Source organism: Pezoporus occidentalis, unplaced genomic scaffold, assembly GCF_034315485.1.
Source record: "Pezoporus occidentalis ecotype Australia unplaced genomic scaffold, CSIRO_AGI_Poc_V1 ctg135, whole genome shotgun sequence".
NCBI lineage: Eukaryota > Metazoa > Chordata > Aves > Psittaciformes > Psittacidae > Pezoporus > Pezoporus occidentalis.
The window spans coordinates 3,296,267-3,313,740 of NW_026913157.1; the positions used below are offsets into that span (position 1 = coordinate 3,296,267).

A 17,474-nucleotide genomic window follows, 5' to 3' on the forward strand; every position below is an offset into this window, starting at 1 on the left:
GTTTAAATTTTGTGTTACTGAGTTAAAGAAGCTCATTGCTCCTTTTCCAGTTTTGATTTACCCGCTTGTATTTCAAAATTACTGTTTTGTGTTGAGGAAAAATATGTACAGAGAATATGTTCAGTGCTCACAGTTAGGCTGTCACTCCTACTTCAGTGTTTCTTCTCTGTTGGTTATTCCAGTCAAGAAACCATGAGCATTAGCTTTTGTGGGATATTTTCTGCTTTGAGGCATATGCTTGCCAAGCTGCTCAGTCTGGCACATCATAATATGATACAGCAGCTTATTAAATTAAGCTGTCAGTTGCTAAATGCCAGTATAGATTAAAAGAGCATAACTGAACACTGACAGTAAGAGGGTAGACTAAAGGCTGTGTCTTCAAATGATCCTGATATCCTGATCTCATGTAAATATTTATGAGTATATTGACATTAAGATAAGAAGAGGAAAATTCTCTTCCAGCTTCATACGCAGTTCAATCTTTGACTAAGTCATAGCTGCTGTTTGTTTGAAATTAAAGTGCATGTGTTTACTTTTTCCCCAAACCATATCAATATTGAGATCATGATGTAGATCTGGGTGCAGTGCATGTGATTTGAGCTTTTCACTGCATGTTGTACTTGGAATACATAACCTGCCAAGAACCAGTCCTGGGAAACAAGCATGGCTGTAGTCCCTTGAGTCTAACGACTGTACCTCTTTTCATCCTACGAGTTTTTGAAAGGAAGCGTATGTGCTGCGAAGTAGAAAGCACACTAGATTTGGCTCTCATCCCCATACATCTGGGGTAGAGGACAGTCATCCTGGCCTGTTTTCTAAGGGGGACCAGGGGAAATGCCTATGCAGGCACCCAGCACTCTGCACTGCTTCTCTACATGAACACTTCATGTGTGAAGTCAAAGTGACTATATTTTGGCAGGATATCCCACAGCACAGTGGGCTACTTCATACTTGCTAGGAACATCTTTTTCAGGGTATGTTTATGCAGACTGGCTTGATCTCTCCTAGTACTCTCCATTACCATTCCCTTAGCCTGTTTAGGAAAGACATGCAAGATCTTCCAATAAGGCATCTTTCGTATCCACTAGAGTGCCCACAAAAGTCTTTACAGCAGAGTAGCCAGAGAGTATGGCTGCATGAATGCAGAGAGCTTCAGAGCCCTCCTGGAGAGTATGACTGATTCTCAAGCCCCCAGGTTTATTTCTAAACGGCTATATTCAAGACACAGGTGGAAATGGTTGATACCTCTAGACAATAAAGGGTGGTGAAAATATTTGTATTAGTCTCATTGATTTAGGAAGAAAATGCTCTTAGAACAGAAAATGATATCAAAATAGTTGAGAGCAGCAGTAAAATTCACTGTTTAAAAATAGTTACAGCAAAATGTAGGGGTTTGCTTTTTACTTTCCTCAAACAATTTTCCAGGTTAACCAGACAGAACCATTTCAATCATTTATCTGACTGGGAGGTCAATGTTCCTTTGAATAACAAATGGGTGCGGTGAACCTTTATTTCTGTCCCCTTGGACCCAGCTGCCTAAACACTGCAAGAAGTATGCACACAGAACAAATACAGCCTTGGCTGGGGCACGGGAAAGTAGGATACACAGTCCAGACCAAATCTTTCTTTAGAGAAAGCCATGTGAAAGCACAAACACATGTAGGAAGTCGCAAGTTCTGGGAGCAGAGCTGGGTGTCACACTTGCAAATTTGCCTAAGCTGCTCCTTTTGTCAAGCCTCGAAATTATCTGGGCTTCCCCATGGCTTTTTTACCTTTGCCATTTAGCAGAGCAAGTAACATACTATCATAGGAGATATGCAGCTCCTGTCAGAGGTGGCATGGCCATATCTTGCTGCTTCTGATTTGGGGCTGCCAGGGCATCTACAAGGAACATCTTGCTGATGTGGGTCCAGGTTGTGGTGTTGGTGAAAAATGTGGGGTTTTTTTAGTTGAAGCAAAAAAAAAACAGATAAAATCTTCCAGTATTGATGTCAAAATCTTTATTATTGTTAAATATGTGGGTTCTAGTTTTGATGAATAAGCTAACATACAGTTTTGTCAGTGGAGGTTTTCCTGTGAGAAAAAGGTAGAGATGCTTTAGGTAGCAACAGAGCAAAGCTGAATTTTAGGTACTGCACAGAGATCATACGGACCCAAAACACTTGGTCAGGTTTTTTTAACATTTGAATTTCAGATTCTGCCCTAGATTAAATAATCTGCATTTGGGAGTAGGTGAAGCATTTAATGTTCTCTTAGGCAGAAAATACGCAGAATTTATGTATGTGTTTTACCATACTTGAAAGAAACACCAAAGCATCAAAGCACTACTGTGGCCCGTGGAGGATCACACTTGGGAGTGTTGTTCTAATTATGAAAAAACAGCAGAACCTGAAGTTCTAAAATGTGAAGCATTGTAGTATGTCATGATAATTTGCACAGAATGATGGTACACCTTAAGGCTTGCTAGAGGGAAGGGTGGATGGATGCTAAAGAGGTACTGTAAGAAGTGTTCTGCTGTGAGTTGTCAGCAGCAGAGCTAACAGCAATGAATTCTGATACCAGTGGTGTGTTACTGCTTAAACTCCCCTAAATCAGAGCTATCTGACAGGTTTCATGCGTAGGACATGGATGGGTAGATCTTAATGATCTGAGGTGAAAAGTCAATTGATAACAAGGAAATTTCTTGGCTACAGCGTGTGGTTCAGGTGCAAAATGTTACCTCAGAACAGTGCTGTGGCTCTGTCCATGCTTCCTGGCATGCTCTTCAAATTTTATGTTGGTAAAAACCAGCATCAGCTTGTTGGAGTTCTGAGAACTATATTCTACCTAACCTAAAGCGGAAACTGACCGTGGCAACAAATGAACTCAGGATTGCTGACACTGTGAACTGAAGAGTATGAGTTGAAGGTGGAATGAATGACTACCAGTGAAGTCTGCCCCTCTTTCCTGTGGGATGAAACCTTATCAGGTGGGGTTTGAGTGGTGCAGCATTTTGAATTCTTCATCTGATAGGGGATGATTTGCCTACCTACCATTATATTATGTGCAATGATTGCTGATATAAAAGCAAATGTAATGCTCTACCTCCATGCTCTATGTTTTTGCAAGTAGAGACAAAGATACAATTAATCCTTTACATTCTCAGTCTTTAATGTCATAGGTCCCATTTAAAAAAACCCAAACCAACTTTATAATGAAAGAAGCTTTTCACAAGCTGCTGCATTAGTATTATTTTGCTTTTCACAGACTCTCAGAATAGTTGGGGTTGAAAGGGGCCTCTGAAGATCATCTAGTCCAACACTCTGCTAAAGCAGATTCACCTAGAGCAGGTTACACAGGATTGTGTCCATGTGGGTTTTGAGTACCTCCAGAGGAGACTCCACAACCTTTCTGGGCAGCCTGTTCCAGTTCTCTGTCGCCCTCAAAGTAAAGATGTTTTTCCTCATATTCAGATGGAATTCCCTGTGTTTTAGTTTATACCCATTGCCCCTTATGCTGTTGCTGGGCATCACTGAAAAAGGCTCTGGTCCCATCCTCTTGACACTTGCCCTTAAGATATTTGTATGCATTGATAAAATCCCCTATCAGTTTTCTCTTCTTCAGGCTAAACAGGCCTAGCTCTCCCAGCCTTTCCTCATAAGAGGGATGCTCCAGTCCCCTCATCATCTTCATAGCCCTCTGCTGGATCCTCTCCAGTAGCTCCTTGTCTTTCTTGAACTAGGGAGCCCAGAGCCAGACACACGACTCCAGATGTAGCCTCACCAGGCTAAAGCAGAGGAAAAAGATCACCTCTCTCAACCTCCTGGCCTTACGCTTCCTGATGCACCCGAGGATATCATTTGCCTTCTTAGTTACAATGGCACATAGCTGGCTCATTTGATGCTGTCTTGCTCATCTAGCTTAGTATCTGGTTTGGGGATAATGTTCCTTGGAGCATAAGCTTTACTATTTTATTTTTAAAAGGAAAAAGTTTAAAGAACAATGAAGAAACCCTTGCAAATAATTCATTTTACTGGCACTTTCCACTTAAACCCGTGATAGAGGTGTGGATTCCTTGAATCTCAGCTGGAATATAGTGCAATATATGTCAATGAATGAGCCTGTAGATCGATAGTTTAGGAGAGGTTTTTTCCTGTACAAATCTAAAGCCATCTGAAGCCCTTTAAATTTGTGTACCAAGAAAATGTTTTTGTCAGTTTGTGCACAGAAAGAAGCTAGAAACGCATACTCTGACAGCTATGAATACATAGTGCAAAGTCATGCTGGAAATCTCTATATAAGCTTTTTACATGGACACTTAACTAATCTGAATGATACTGTTTGCAATAAATCAGGAAGAAAATGTAAGTGAATCACAAAAATTTGTAGGTCAAGGGCTCATTGCCAGCCAAGTGCAGATTGCACAATTATTTCCTCTTTTGAAAAGTTTGCTCAGGCAAGAGTGTTGAGCTGAATTATTTGTTGCTAGATAAGGTACACAAGAAGAAACAGTAACATTGGCATATATTCCATGGGGTGTATGTGTTGAGATACCTATACAAAAGAAGCCCCCAAATTGATGAATTCGATCATCTTATTGTATAAGCAACTAAAGGACGGTGGGTTGTTGTTGTACATGCACATTTTCCTCTAAAGAATTGTGCTGTGTACAAAATAGATGCTAGAGCTTATGGTTTTTGGAAAGACATCCTGGCTTTATTTATAGAGGTAATAGAGATTCTAGTTTTCCAGGTTCTAGTGGGAAATGGAGAGGATCTCCTCCTTGTACATAGAGGACAACTTTATTTCTGAAGGTTTGCACACACAGGTAGTATTCCCAATTTTACTGCTTATAAAGCCGGCCAAACCATTGTATGGTTCCCTCTTGTATCAACGGTATGAGCAAGTATGGACTTTAACATCTGTGTTCTTTAAAAAACTGGTTACAGGTCAGTCTTAAATCACCTAACCAAATAAACGTTGTAGTTTCTCTGGAAGCTTAATTTTTTTGCTTCACCAACATGAATACATTAATTACCTGCCCATGAATATCTGAATAATGCATATAAAAGCCTTCTGTCAAAAAAATGAGTATGAGTTCTTTAAAAGCTCTGTGTAAACAAAGGCCCAGGCAACTTGAAAGAGACCTAAAAAAACCCATTCCTCAGCCTGACATGTATTTACCAAGTCAGATTTTCAGAGGGATCAGTGTTAGTTTAAATTCAAAATGAAACAATGGCTTCATATTTATTAAAACAACTTACTCTGGTGGAATTAAAATATATTATGAAGTATCCTGCTTTCATGTGGGTCAGAAGAGGATAGAATTCCTTTTCATGAACTGTTTTTATCTTTTATGTCACATGATTGAAAGTATGCATCTTAACTGAGTATCAGCAGTCCTCCTGATTCCCTGGAACTAGTAGCCTCAGAGATGAGAATATGCTTTACTTAAGACTTGAACTCAACACTTTGGCACAACTTTATTTCATTTGTTAAGGGCACTTTAAATTTAGCAACCTTAATAGATTATTCCACTGCATTGAGTAAGATACCAATATTCTCATCCAACGTGTTTTTTAAGTTTTACAGGAAGTAGTCTAACTCCTTTTATTGCTACTGTGCAATAGGTTTGTAAGACTTCATCTCACTGAAGAAAAAATTAGAATTTTGACACCCACTGTATCTATTATGTAATAATAAAATGAAAATAAAACCACAAACTGTCCAAAGTAGGAAGAAAGTAATCACAGTTTCTTGTCCTTTTGTGGTCAAAAAGATCACTGCCTTCAGAGAAAGCATGCAGTGCTATCCTATCACTTTTATTCCCACCTGTGATTATAACTAGCTGTTTTAATACAGAGGAAAACCCCAGTTCTGCAACAAGAAGCATTGGATTTTATGAAGTTTCAGGTTTTAATTTACCCTTAAGTTTAAAAAGGAAGATATTTATTCAAGGCAGGACTTCTGCCATGCATGGCTCCTATAAGCCTGCTTTTGCTGTAGTTACGTAGTCAGCTGAACATTACTAAGAGGAAGATCACTACCTAATTCATTCACAAGCTGGGAAGGGAAATATTCTGCTGACTCATGCTTATAACTGTTTTCTTTGCTCCGCCTCCATTCATTTCAGCCCCTCCTCTCCTCATTGCTGGTAGCCTACTATATTTAAACAGCTGCCTTAGAGCAGAGACAGGATTTGAGGCTTGTAGTTTGGTTGGCTTTCCTGATTGTACAGGCATTTGCCTAAAGATCCCACTTCTTCTCATCAGACATACTGCTGAAGGTAAGAAGGCTGTAAGTAAACGTAGAGAGCTCTGTCTGGCACACTGTAACATTGTTTTTCTGAATATCACAGGGGTGTTTGTAGGAGGGTACTATTGTGAAGCTGAATTTTTTCCACATACTTTAATTGTGTTTGTGGGGTAACCGGCCTGGCATATAAGATGCAAGGGGTGGGGAGCAGGGAAATTTCTGAAACTTGAAGGAAAGTATAGAATGTAAAATCTATTGAGATTTCTGCTCTTTTCTGAAAAAAAGATGAAATTTTAGAAGCTGCTGGTGAAATGAATGGGTTGATGAAGAAATGAAGCTGGAGAAAACTGTTGCCTTTCTCTTACAATTGTTCCTGTTTAAACCTGACTGTCATAGTAGCTCTTTCAGTCTCTTCCATTATTTATATACTGAATGCCCTGCTCTCTCAAGCTCTCCCCATGTACAGGTCACATTTGGTGGTCCTTACTTGAGCAAAAGTTTCATTGATGTCCTAGGGAGAACTGCTTGCACATGACTGTTGTAACTTGGCTTTTTATTTCTGCTGAAGATCACTTAATGTCATTGTCCTGCTAAATGCATCTTTGCTTTTTCTTTTACTCACTTAAAATCTGATTCAGTTGTGCAGCCTGGAGCTACTAGGGGCCACACTGACTGACTTTGTGACTTATAGTCCCTCTGGGCTTAGGGCTGTGTTAAGAAGGTATGGAGAACTTGGCCCAGAATGAGCTGGGTACTGTACCAAGCCAGAACTACAAGCCAGTATCCCATAGACACTGAAATGCTTTGCAATCAACAAAGAGATAACTGTTAAGCTTGCAGCATGCTCCCAGATGAAGAGGAGGAAAAAAGACACTCATTTAAAGTAGGAAGCCTAAAGCAGGAGTCCAGCCTAAGATGAATGTCACTAAGTTGACTGTGAATGCCCAGCAGCCTACTCTACATAAAAGCAGGGTGAAAAGAGCAGTCTTGGGTTTCTTGCTAGCTCAGGTTTTATCTTGCTGGTAATTAATTCTGTATAGATTTGAAATGAACTTCAATGTCCTCTATGCTTTCCAGTAACCTCTGCAAGAACAGGCTTTCATCTGCCGAACTGTATTAGTTGTACAGGTTATTGAGGTACATGTGGTCCCTTGATTCTAAGAGTAAAAAAAAAAAATCCACCTTTACTTCAAATGGCAGTAAAAATGAACATTTGGTCTGAAACTGAAATGCTCTGAGCTCAGTTTTACCCTCAGAAGTCAAACATTTAGCCTACAAGGTGGGAATAGCTACAAACAGGTTCAGCATGTGGTTTACTTTCTACTTAAAAAAGAAGTATTATCCACCATCTCTATGAATTTGAGAAATGGTAGCTATAGGTTGTGGAAGGGACTTTTTCTGTGTGTAGGGACATGCCAGAATAAACAGAAGCATCTCTCATGGCTGATCTCGTGTAGGTAGAATTGTCCAGTGTCAAAACTTGAGGAAACAAAGCATGCAGCACTGATATGGTCATTTGGGGACCCAGATCCTGACTAAAACTATGGCTAAAAGTGGTTATGTGTGTGTATGGATCAAGTAATTTCACAGACTAACAATTGTGCTCCTTTAGCCATTAAGGTTCAGTTTAATTACAGCAAATGCTCCTTCTTCATGTGTCAGAAGGTAGAGAATGGAGGAGGAGAAGGAGGAGGGTGAAATGACGATGTTATTGTTGAGCTAGTGGCTGCTGGCTTTGCTCACTATCAGGGTGGGATAGGGTGGCATAGTGCAATGGCAAGGAGCCAAGGCAACCTTTCCTCTAAAGCAAACAGGACTGCTAGGCTGACTTCTACTGTCTTCTGCCTTTTTGTCCCCTTCAGGCTCACCCAGAAAAAGGCTGGCACACAACAACATGATTTGCACCCAAGTCTTACAAACGGATTTGAACGCTTGTTATTTATATGCTGGCTTTGCTGCTCTCCTGGAATACATGCTGTATTGGGTTGGTTCAGCAGTCCTTGCTTCCAGCAAAAATCTCATGGATGTTGCTGGGTTACCACTGTCTACCAAATGCATACAGTTTTTCCATGCATGCTGCTGCAGAGTGCTATGAAGCAGAAACCTGGAAGATTGCTTCCAGAGATTTTGCTTCCCTCTTCCAGACTCCCAATAGTTTCACAGAAATAAGATGTGTACTCTCTGTTAGGAAATATTAATAAGAACTTGTCTTCCTGTGTAGTACAGCCATGGAGAGGGATTTATTTGTTACCATGGAGAAGAAATCCCTGCTGCCCTTCAGATAAGTACTCTGGTTTAGCTGGTTTGAGGGGAATACCTTACTGGTCACCCCAGTGTCTTGTTCCTTTGGTCTCTGACCTTCCCATGTGCTAGGGCTGAACTCTACCAATTTTAACTCTAGAGCTTTGTGATAGGGAATTACTTGGGGGGTAAATTTACACACAAATCTGCTGAAGGTTGTGCAGGTTTTGGTTCATGTGGCAGAACCTACCCAAAAGGCTGGGGGAATACTTGGGCAGTTAAGCTGTGCTCCTGCAGCTACCAGGGTTGGATTAAATACACTGTAAAGGGATTATGCATGCCTCATTATGGACACAACACACAGAAGTGTTCATCTTCTGTAGTGCATGCACCTACTTATGAGTCTAAGGTAATTTAGGTTACCTTGGGAACTTAAGTTTTCTTGAAATCCAACTCTCTTCAAAGCCAGATGCTTGAAGTGACTTGAATTTGAAAGCACTATTATGTTTTTAAGTGGTTCTTGCCCTGTCAGGCAAAGTGTATGAGTCTTAGATTAATGTTTAGTTAAGTGGCAATAGGCAACCAGTAAATATTACTAAACTGTGATCCAAAACTTTGGACAAAGCTACTAGTTTTGAATTCAGCTTGTAAGCCTTATTTTGTGCCTCTTTACGTGGATGGAGCTGGGTCTTCATGGGGTCTAGCCCAGTGATGGCTGTATATTGGTGTGTATTAGAATTTCACATTCTTGCAGGCAAATCCACTTACAAGACTCCTCCTGAAGCCTGGGATTCTGCAAGTCCTGAACTGACCTGTGGGTTTCTGTGTGCTCATTCAGTCACCAGGGTCTTACCACATTACTGTAGTTGTTGGTCATGTAAATGTCAGGCTTAAAGTGAAACATTACACTTGTAAGATGACATTTGCTGCAATACCTGTGTCAAAGGCAGTGATGTGCCAGACCTTATGGAAGTGTGCAGTGTGCTTGCCAAAGAGCTTTCTGCACTGAAAAGGGTGTGGAGAGCATGCTGTACTGAACAAAGTCAAGCTATTCAGTCACTTTTTTTTTTTCACTTAACTTTCCAAAATGAGAATAATGTCCTTGTAAAAGGATCTGTTTTCTGTAGAATAACATAAAAGCTTATGCTGGATTTCAAAAATCTCATGTTTATTCTGTTAAAAATAACTTTAACTTCTCTAGATTAGTGATGGTATAGTTGAATTCCCTAGAAAACTAAAGTCGTTATTTGACATGATGGGATCCCTGCAGGAATGACAAAAAAACTTTGATTTTTTTTTTTATTAAATTAATTAAATATCTAAAAATTATTACATTAGTTTTGTAGATTACACTCTAATGACACCTTAGTCTTTAAAGTAATTATGATGTATAATTTGTCTCAAGGCTTCTTGTTATTTACTTGTTCAAACCAAGAGCTCTATTTTCTGGAAAACTAGCAAAGAAGGTTCAGGAACTAAACTAGCACTTCTCAAAAAACTCTGCAGTGATGGAATGGTACATATTTGAAAATGCAGTGAAATTTCCAGCCTTTGGGCAGCAGTCTTGACTAAATGCACAAATTGCTTTAAAAAGTATGAACTGCTCATGATAATTATGACCATTTTCCACACAGTATGGGCAAAAATGAAGTTTTCATTAACAAGCTGCAATAGTTCAGTTACTGTAGCCAGAAGGCTTCCGAAGTTGCCAGCTCTTCTGGAGGGACTGGAATTTATGTGTGGAAGCAAAAGATAAGGGTTCTCTCTCTTTTTCTTTTGGTGATATATAATCAGGGAATCATCCTTTGGTTTTGGGGGCAGGAGGAGAAAAAGATAAGGAGACCTATCTTGAGTGTGGAAGTGTAATGTGACTGTCTGTAATGCAAGGATAATACTCTAGATTCACCTGGGTTTGTGGGCTGTAGAAAGTCATGGGTTTTTTTAGTCAAAAAAAAGCAAATAATTCAAAGCTTATTTGTTTTAACAGGTAGACTCCAGGACCTAAATGCTTCCAGATAAAAAGATGTACGCATTATTGACCAAACCCCAAAATAAGAGTGGGTTCAAGCCACTGCCTGTTGTGATCATAGGTAAGCTTTCTCATGCCAGCATTACTGTGTTCTCTCATGCTGCTGTTGCTTTGGACTTGGTGTCTTCGGCTTTTGTTCTAAGTGTACTTATTCAAACCAGAAATGTCTGACCATTGTTTCTGCATCCTTTCCCTAACAGCCAAACTCCCTCTAGTACTAAAAGACCACTAAGAGTTGTGGGAAGTAGGGGACCAGGTAGTTGACACACTAAAACACACACCTCTCTTTAAACAGTAAAATTGATGACCTTTTGGGCATCAGTTCAGCTGGGCCTGTTTTTTCTGATAGATGTTTAGAAGGGTTTGAAACCTTTTACTACAGATAGTTGATCAACTTACTATGAAGTAATGACCCATAGTGCTTGGATTGGAGATGGGTTTGTTTGATTATTTTTTTCCCCATTGTGTGTGTAGAAAGTGTTCCAGATGCTGTTAAAATTTCTTGAAATTTTTCAGAGTTCTGTTAAAATGCAAGTCAGTTGCACTGATTTTGTACAAATTTAATAGAATGGTAAAAATCTGTGGGTTTTCTACCGGTTTAGAAAGCGGGTTCTGTAGTAACCGTCTTGTTTCCTTTGCAAGAGGGGAGCTTTGTAATGTGAGGTGATTGAGCAAATCAGAAGTAGTGATGTCAGTGCATTCACCTCTGTGACTGACTGTAATCTGTGCTCCAGTGCAGGTGTTGGACTCTGTTTATCTAAGCATGTGTTTAAATGCCTTTTAGGGGTGGTTCCTTCCTTATCTGTAGCTTAATTTATAGTACCCAGGAGATGTAGTTCAAAGTTAGAGCACCACATAAATCACTAACAGCAAGTTTGACAGGGTTACGACTACCAGCAGGTTCTAGCTTGACAGAGACTTCGTACTGCCCAGTTGTACAAGCCTTTAGGTGGGAGAGAGGCTATTTTGGTACATCCCTAGTGCTACCCAGTGATCTGGTGTGGAAATCTCACTAAAGCCACAGAAGCACTGGTGTGCAGATGTGCACTCTGAGGAGGCTGTTGGGCTGAACCAGCTCAGCTGTTTCACTGCAGGGACATTGCACACAGGTTCAGGCCCTGTTTCCCCAGGCCCTGCTCCAGGAAGCCTGTGGTGTCCCTCTGCTATGCTGGCAACCTCATGAAAGCAGTTGCTTTCTAGAATAGTTTGAGCCCTAGAGGCAGCTGTACATGTGACTGTCCATATCAAACAGATGTGGTTCACAGTAAATCCTCCCATGTGTTGCTGAGTGTTGTGCACTCAGGTGACTCAGTTTAGATTAGGTACTTTCTTGTACTTCCTAAAGCAAAGTAGTAACCTGAAAAATACTATATTTTACTACACCTATATCTTAGTTTGCTTTTGATTTCTGTTGGTTTTGGATAACTTTCCTACAAGTGGAATATTCCAGACACTGACCTGCAGCTGCTGGTTCTTGCTCAGACTTTGGCCCAAGCTATAACACATACTGCCTTGCACATAACTCAGCTCACTGTTAAGCTTTACAGCCTGAGCCTCCCTCTATCTCAGATCCACAGGCAGCAGCCTTTGCCCCAGTCACTCACACATGCAGCATGGGCAATGTGTCAACGCAGGCTGCTGTGTCACTTCAGCTCTCCTCCCCTACATCGTCACTGCATTATGTAATGGTGGTTAGTCACATACTGGTGAGCAGCAAAGCCTGAGCAGCCAAAGAGGCTGACACCTAGTTATGCAGACACTGTAAAATATTAAACATGCTGGAGAACAGCCATGGGAAAACTTTCCATGCGCTGCTCTCACTAGGCTTTGGAGTCACATAGATCAAGTTTTTTCTACTGGCTGTTGGGTGGTCAGCAGGAGTTCAGCGATCCAGCAATCTGTTCAAAGGGCTGTATTCTGGAGAGCTGTCTTGGCATGGCAGAGTGACTTTTTTCCTTAACACACTGCCTGCAGTACCATGGTGGGGCTGATTCCCATTTGAAAGTGTCCCCAAGACCTGTTAGTCAAAACTGTTACTGCCAGAAACCCCTTATTCGATGGGACTTGTCACTGAGCAGAGCTGTTTCCCCTTCTCTCCAATAGTAACTCTCTTTTCTGGATTTACTCTGTATCCTGTGCACCATGAACTACTCTGCACGGGTGTGAAATGTGCATCCAGGAGAGCTGCGGTCCCCAGTCCGTATAGGACTAGTTTCTAAACCTTTAAAGTAATGAGCAATAACTCAATTAATCAGCATCCTAGAGACTTCAAGCTCCAGGTTAGGTTAACCTCTGGCTTGTTTAACCCAATATCTTTTCAGCAACTTCTGAAGATCTTGTAATTCAAATAGATGCAACTGAGGACAAGAAGGGGACATAAGAGTAAAATGACTTCCCCAACTCCACCCAATAGGTCAGTGGTCAACCTGGAACAGGAAGCCCCCTGTATCCATAGCAATGTTGTGTCCTTTGAATTGGTTGGTACATTAGAGAAGCCCATTAAGAAGCATTTCTGTCTGCAGGAGTATAAGTTTTTCTCCATTGTCTTTCTAGGGAATGGTCCTTCAGGAATCTGTCTGTCATACTTGCTGTCAGGCTACATCCCTTACTTCAAAAGAGACTCTATTCATCCTCATCCCATTCTTCAGAAGAAACTGGAAGAGGCACAAGATATCTCCATTTTGGACCAGGTTTGTGTAAAGACAAACGGTATAACAACACAGTAAAGCACACAGACAGAATGAGCCTTAAGCAATGCACTTCTAGTTGTCCAGATTTCCCCTGTATGAAATGCCAGCATTGCTGCTAAGATCCTTGTGGTGGTCCTCAGGATCTGTGTGCCAGTAAATAAGCTTCACAGAAGACCAAGACCACTGACTGGAAGCACTGGAGTAACAAGCAGTCTGCTGCCTGGCAGGACATGCATCTTGAGCATCTCTTCTGCCTCTCTTTAGGATTTGGAGTATCTGTCTGAAGGCTTGGAGGGACGATCCCACAGCCCTGTGGCTCTTCTGTTTGATACTCTTCAGCGTCCAGACACAGACTTTGGTGGAACAGCAGAATCTGTCCTCACTTGGTGGCATGAGACCGACAGAGCCATCCCCCATGTGGTCCTTGGCAGAAATGCTCCTGGAGGTGCCTGGCATGTATGTGAATTGAAGCCTTAGGTCTACGTGTTGTAAGATAGCCAAATGCGTTGACTGAGAGGCAAAAGCTCTTTTAATATGCCAGTCAGCCACATCTGACTTTATGTATATAGACAGGGAAAAGTTTAAAAGGAAAAAAGTGTGAAATGCATTTATATTTCCAGTCTTGTGTTCTTTTTGGAGAACTTTGATGGCTTCATGCACAAGAGCAGATGAGGGGAAATCACTGATTTCATTATCTGTGCCATAATGAAACATGACAAAATTGCATATCACGTCTTATATTAAGTAACTATTTTTTGTTCCAGTCTATTGAGGGCTCTATGGTTACCCTGAGCAGAGGGGAATGGATGGGGCTCCCAGATCTCCCATTCAAAGACTGGCTAAAGCAAAAGAAAAGGTAAGATACCTATGGTGTGATTATTTTCAAACATGAGATGTTTGGGTATGTGGAGTGGAGTGGACTTCTTGAATGTAGCTAGTTCTCTGTTATGGATCATTCTATTGAGAGAAAGGACACCTTCCCACCCCCAAGTAAAAGTCCATTCTGGATTCAGGTAAAGTTGCAGTGCTGCTTGGAATGTGTCCTTCTTAACAACTACTAGGGAGATGGATCACAGTGACCATGGGTTCTGAATAAAGTTTGGAAAAGCCATGGTCATCCAACTTCTGTGTCTACTGCTGCTGTCACAGAGGACAAGTATAATCAGCTCAGCTACTGTACAGGCGGAGATGCTTCTGCTCTTGATGTGTAACAGTCTTCAAGAGTCCAGGAGTTAAAAATGGAACCGAAGCAAGATGTGAGAGGAAGTCACAAACGAGCAACCATGTTTTTAGGGATGAGATTCATTCTAGAGGAAGCTGCCTCTGTTTAGCATCTTGTTGACCTCCATGCTAGCTCTATATACCAGTGATAACTTTGCTAAGTTAAGGAAACTAGATAAGTCTTTTCTGGTAGTTCGAGGATAGATAGCTTTAGGATACATGCAGTGGAAGAGGGAAGAAATTCCAGTTTCCTACTTGACTACTGCTTGACCTTCATTTGTGTTATATTACAGAGGCCTCAGAAATAATAGAGCCACAGCAGAAGACATTGCTCAATATTACCAACACTATGTGGTGAAGAAAGGACTGCAGAAGAATTTCAGATGCAGTACTGTTGTGACCTCTGTGAGGAAAGTGAGTGCAGATAGCATCTCCAACCACACACAAGAAGATTGGCAAGAGAATACTGATGACTCAGTCTGGAACTTCAAAGAGAAAAGCACAGAGGTCTTTCAGGTGGATGGCTTTTTCAAAACTATGAAAGGTGATAAAGAACCCTTCTCCATCTATGCTGAGAAAGTGGTCTTAGCCACAGGAACATATGATAGTCCTACTTGGCTTGGGGTCAAGGGAGAGAACCTTTCCTATGTCCATCACCAGCTGTCTGCCCTAGAGGAAGCAGTAAAAAATAACAGCATTGGCATCATGTCAGATCCAGTCTTGATTGTAGGTGCTGGTCTGACAGCTGCTGACGCGATTCTCTTTGCTCACCATTGCAATATTCCAGTAATCCATGTTTTCCGGAGAAAAGTCAGTGATCCAGGTCTTATTTTTAACCAACTCCCCAAAATGATGTACCCTGAATACCACAAAGTCCATCAGATGATGAAAGAACAGTCAGCTGCTTGTGCAGGGTCCTACGAATGTTATGTTAGCCTTCCTGAACATCATGTGCTATCCTTTGGCAAGGACAAGAAATGTATCTTTCAAGATAAGAATGGCCACCAGAAAGTTTATAAAATTTCCATGGCTCTTGTTTTGACTGGCTCAAACCCCAGCCTCTCCTTTCTGCCAAATAATGGCATTGACTTGGCAATGAACAGCAGCCAACCAGTCAATCCAAAGAGGAATCCCATAGATGTTGACCCATTCACCTATGAGTCCACTCAGCAGAAAGGACTTTATGCTCTAGGACCTTTAGCTGGAGATAACTTTGTACGTTTTGTACAAGGAGGGGCTCTGGCTGTTGCCAGCTCTCTGGTAAAGAAAGCCAACAAAAATCCCCCCTAACAAATAACATCCCTATGCTGTGTCTGAATGGGTCACTGCTGTTTTCTTGAAGAAGCAACTCATCTGATTTGTACGTCCTCAAATGTAAAGCCTATACCTGGTATTCTCCAGGGTTCTGCAGAAAGTTAGTAAGTTCTTGCTGAGTTATTTGAGGAAATTAAGTTACCAAATAGAGTGGGTTTCACATATGGTAGTGTCTTCAACCCCTGGGGATTCAGCTCCTTGCATGCATAGCTGTGCATAAAGGCTGCAGGGGCTTTGGATCTTGTGCCTGGAAAAGTAGAGGGCAAGACAGTGATTGCTTTTCTTTGTAACACCTTCCAGATTACTGACAATTGAATTGGGGAACAATCAATGTTTATTATTTCCAGACAGCAGGCTGACGACCCTGTGTGTGTCCATGTCATACAGTGTTTTTTTCAGTAAATGAACTAAGCTGTTGTGGTTTTATTTGCTCCTGTGCCTTGGCTGTATGGTCTTATTAGACCAGAAATGACTGACAGATTCTTCAGGTACCTCTCTGACATGTGAAGTGGTACTCCTCAAATCAAAACTGACATCAAATAGTCAAACTGTATTGTCTCACTGACAGCAGCAGCAAGCAATATGTAGTATCTTTTTAATCATTCCTGTGATGATGTTTTTTCCTTCTTGAGAAGAAATGGTACTGATTTATAAATGCTTTGTTTACCATCTTGCAGCTTCTACTTTCCAAATCCTAAAACTGCAATAGGCGAATTCTTGGCAGCTGCTATCAAAGACAGCAGAACTAAAGGGTGCTATTAGTCTGTCTTGTAACCACCCAGGTACTGTATGGGGCTTCTGCTGCACAGTGTTTCAGAAAGATGCAATATGTTATATATTATCTGAAATTCTAACGTGTTTTTTTTTTTTAATAATATGTGTGTAAAGGGGAAATTGGCACAGTCACTTTTTGATAGTTTTGTGCTGTATATAGCAAACTAGTTTTCTAAAAGATTTTTATTGGCAAAACATTTTGTTACAGGCTTTCAGTCAGCATTTTGAATGAGCTTGGGTAGCAGGGAATGATGCCTTATGTTGCAAACAGGATTCTCGACAGACCAGGGCCTTCATACCTCTCACAGGAAAAAAAGTCTGTCTCAGAGCTAATCTGATTTGATATAAAGACAGACTTTGCTCCCTGTGCTGCACTGAAACTCGCTGACAAGACAGGATACTTCTGAGGCTCTGGAAAGCTCAGTATGTGGAGACAGTGGCAGTTTGTAAATGAATGGAGCTTGTCTGTGGTGTTGCTCTATCATACTTGACTATTTTTGCTACTGACTATTCTTGTATGAAATTTTTCAATAAAGGGATTCCAGACTTAGTCTCTGTGTGTTTTTCAGTTCTGACTTTAAATCTCTGACCCAGAGAAGATCTGATGAACTTTTCATCAGCTTCCTGGCAAGCACCAGGCAAGGATGTGCCTTGTGCTTGCCAAATGCTACGTCTTTCAGCTCCCTAGGAGAGATGAACTGATACTCTTTTCACCCTGCCTTATGCGCGTTTTAGGAGATTAGGTCCCAGGTAGTGCAAGATTGTGCTGTTCCTCTCCTGCACTTGGCCTTGCTAGAATAAAAAAAAATCAGTGATCAATGTTCACCTTTCTAAAAACACCTAGGTCTCAAAATCCTGCATCAAAAACAGAGGGAAGAACAAAAACTAAAGGGCAACTTAAAAAAACAAAGGAGCATCAGAGTGTTTTGGGAATTAGGGCATAGGACTGGTGTCAAATGAAATGCTGCTCT

At 41.1% G+C, this 17,474-nt stretch overlaps 2 protein-coding genes across 3 annotated transcripts in view; one reads left to right on the forward strand and one right to left on the reverse strand.

Moving 5' to 3' along the window:
• Positions 1–851: 851 nt before the first annotated feature.
• The window catches only part of HSDL1 (hydroxysteroid dehydrogenase like 1), a 157,185-nt gene continuing 140,562 nt past the window's right edge, over positions 852–17,474 (reverse strand). The window contains exon 6 of the mRNA XM_062609217.1: positions 852–863. The gene's annotated coding sequence lies outside the window, so the exon portion shown is untranslated. The remainder of the gene's footprint in view (positions 864–17,474) is intronic.
• OSGIN1 (oxidative stress induced growth inhibitor 1) lies at positions 6,119–16,590 on the forward strand. 2 transcript variants are annotated; one of them, XM_062609202.1, is made up of 7 exons: positions 6,119–6,265; positions 10,463–10,565; positions 13,058–13,194; positions 13,459–13,650; positions 13,959–14,050; positions 14,709–14,959; positions 16,407–16,590. In XM_062609202.1, the coding sequence occupies exons 2-7, from the start codon at positions 10,481–10,483 to the stop codon at positions 16,436–16,438; spliced, it is 789 nt and encodes a 262-aa protein (XP_062465186.1). In that variant the 5' UTR covers positions 6,119–6,265; positions 10,463–10,480; the 3' UTR covers positions 16,439–16,590. The 2 variants fall into 2 exon arrangements, with proteins under 2 accessions (XP_062465186.1, XP_062465185.1); XM_062609201.1 differs by having other exon boundaries at positions 14,709–16,590.

Excerpts from the sequence above, each read along its gene's own strand:
- OSGIN1 (XM_062609201.1), top strand. The coding sequence starts at position 10,481 with ATGCTTCCAGATAAAAAGATGTACGCATTATTGACCAAACCCCAAAAT. Across the intron at positions 10,566-13,057 it reads ACTGCCTGTTGTGATCATAG|GGAATGGTCCTTCAGGAATC; the intron begins GTAAGCTTTCTC and ends TTGTCTTTCTAG. Across the intron at positions 13,651-13,958 it reads CTCCTGGAGGTGCCTGGCAT|TCTATTGAGGGCTCTATGGT; the intron begins GTATGTGAATTG and ends TTTTTGTTCCAG.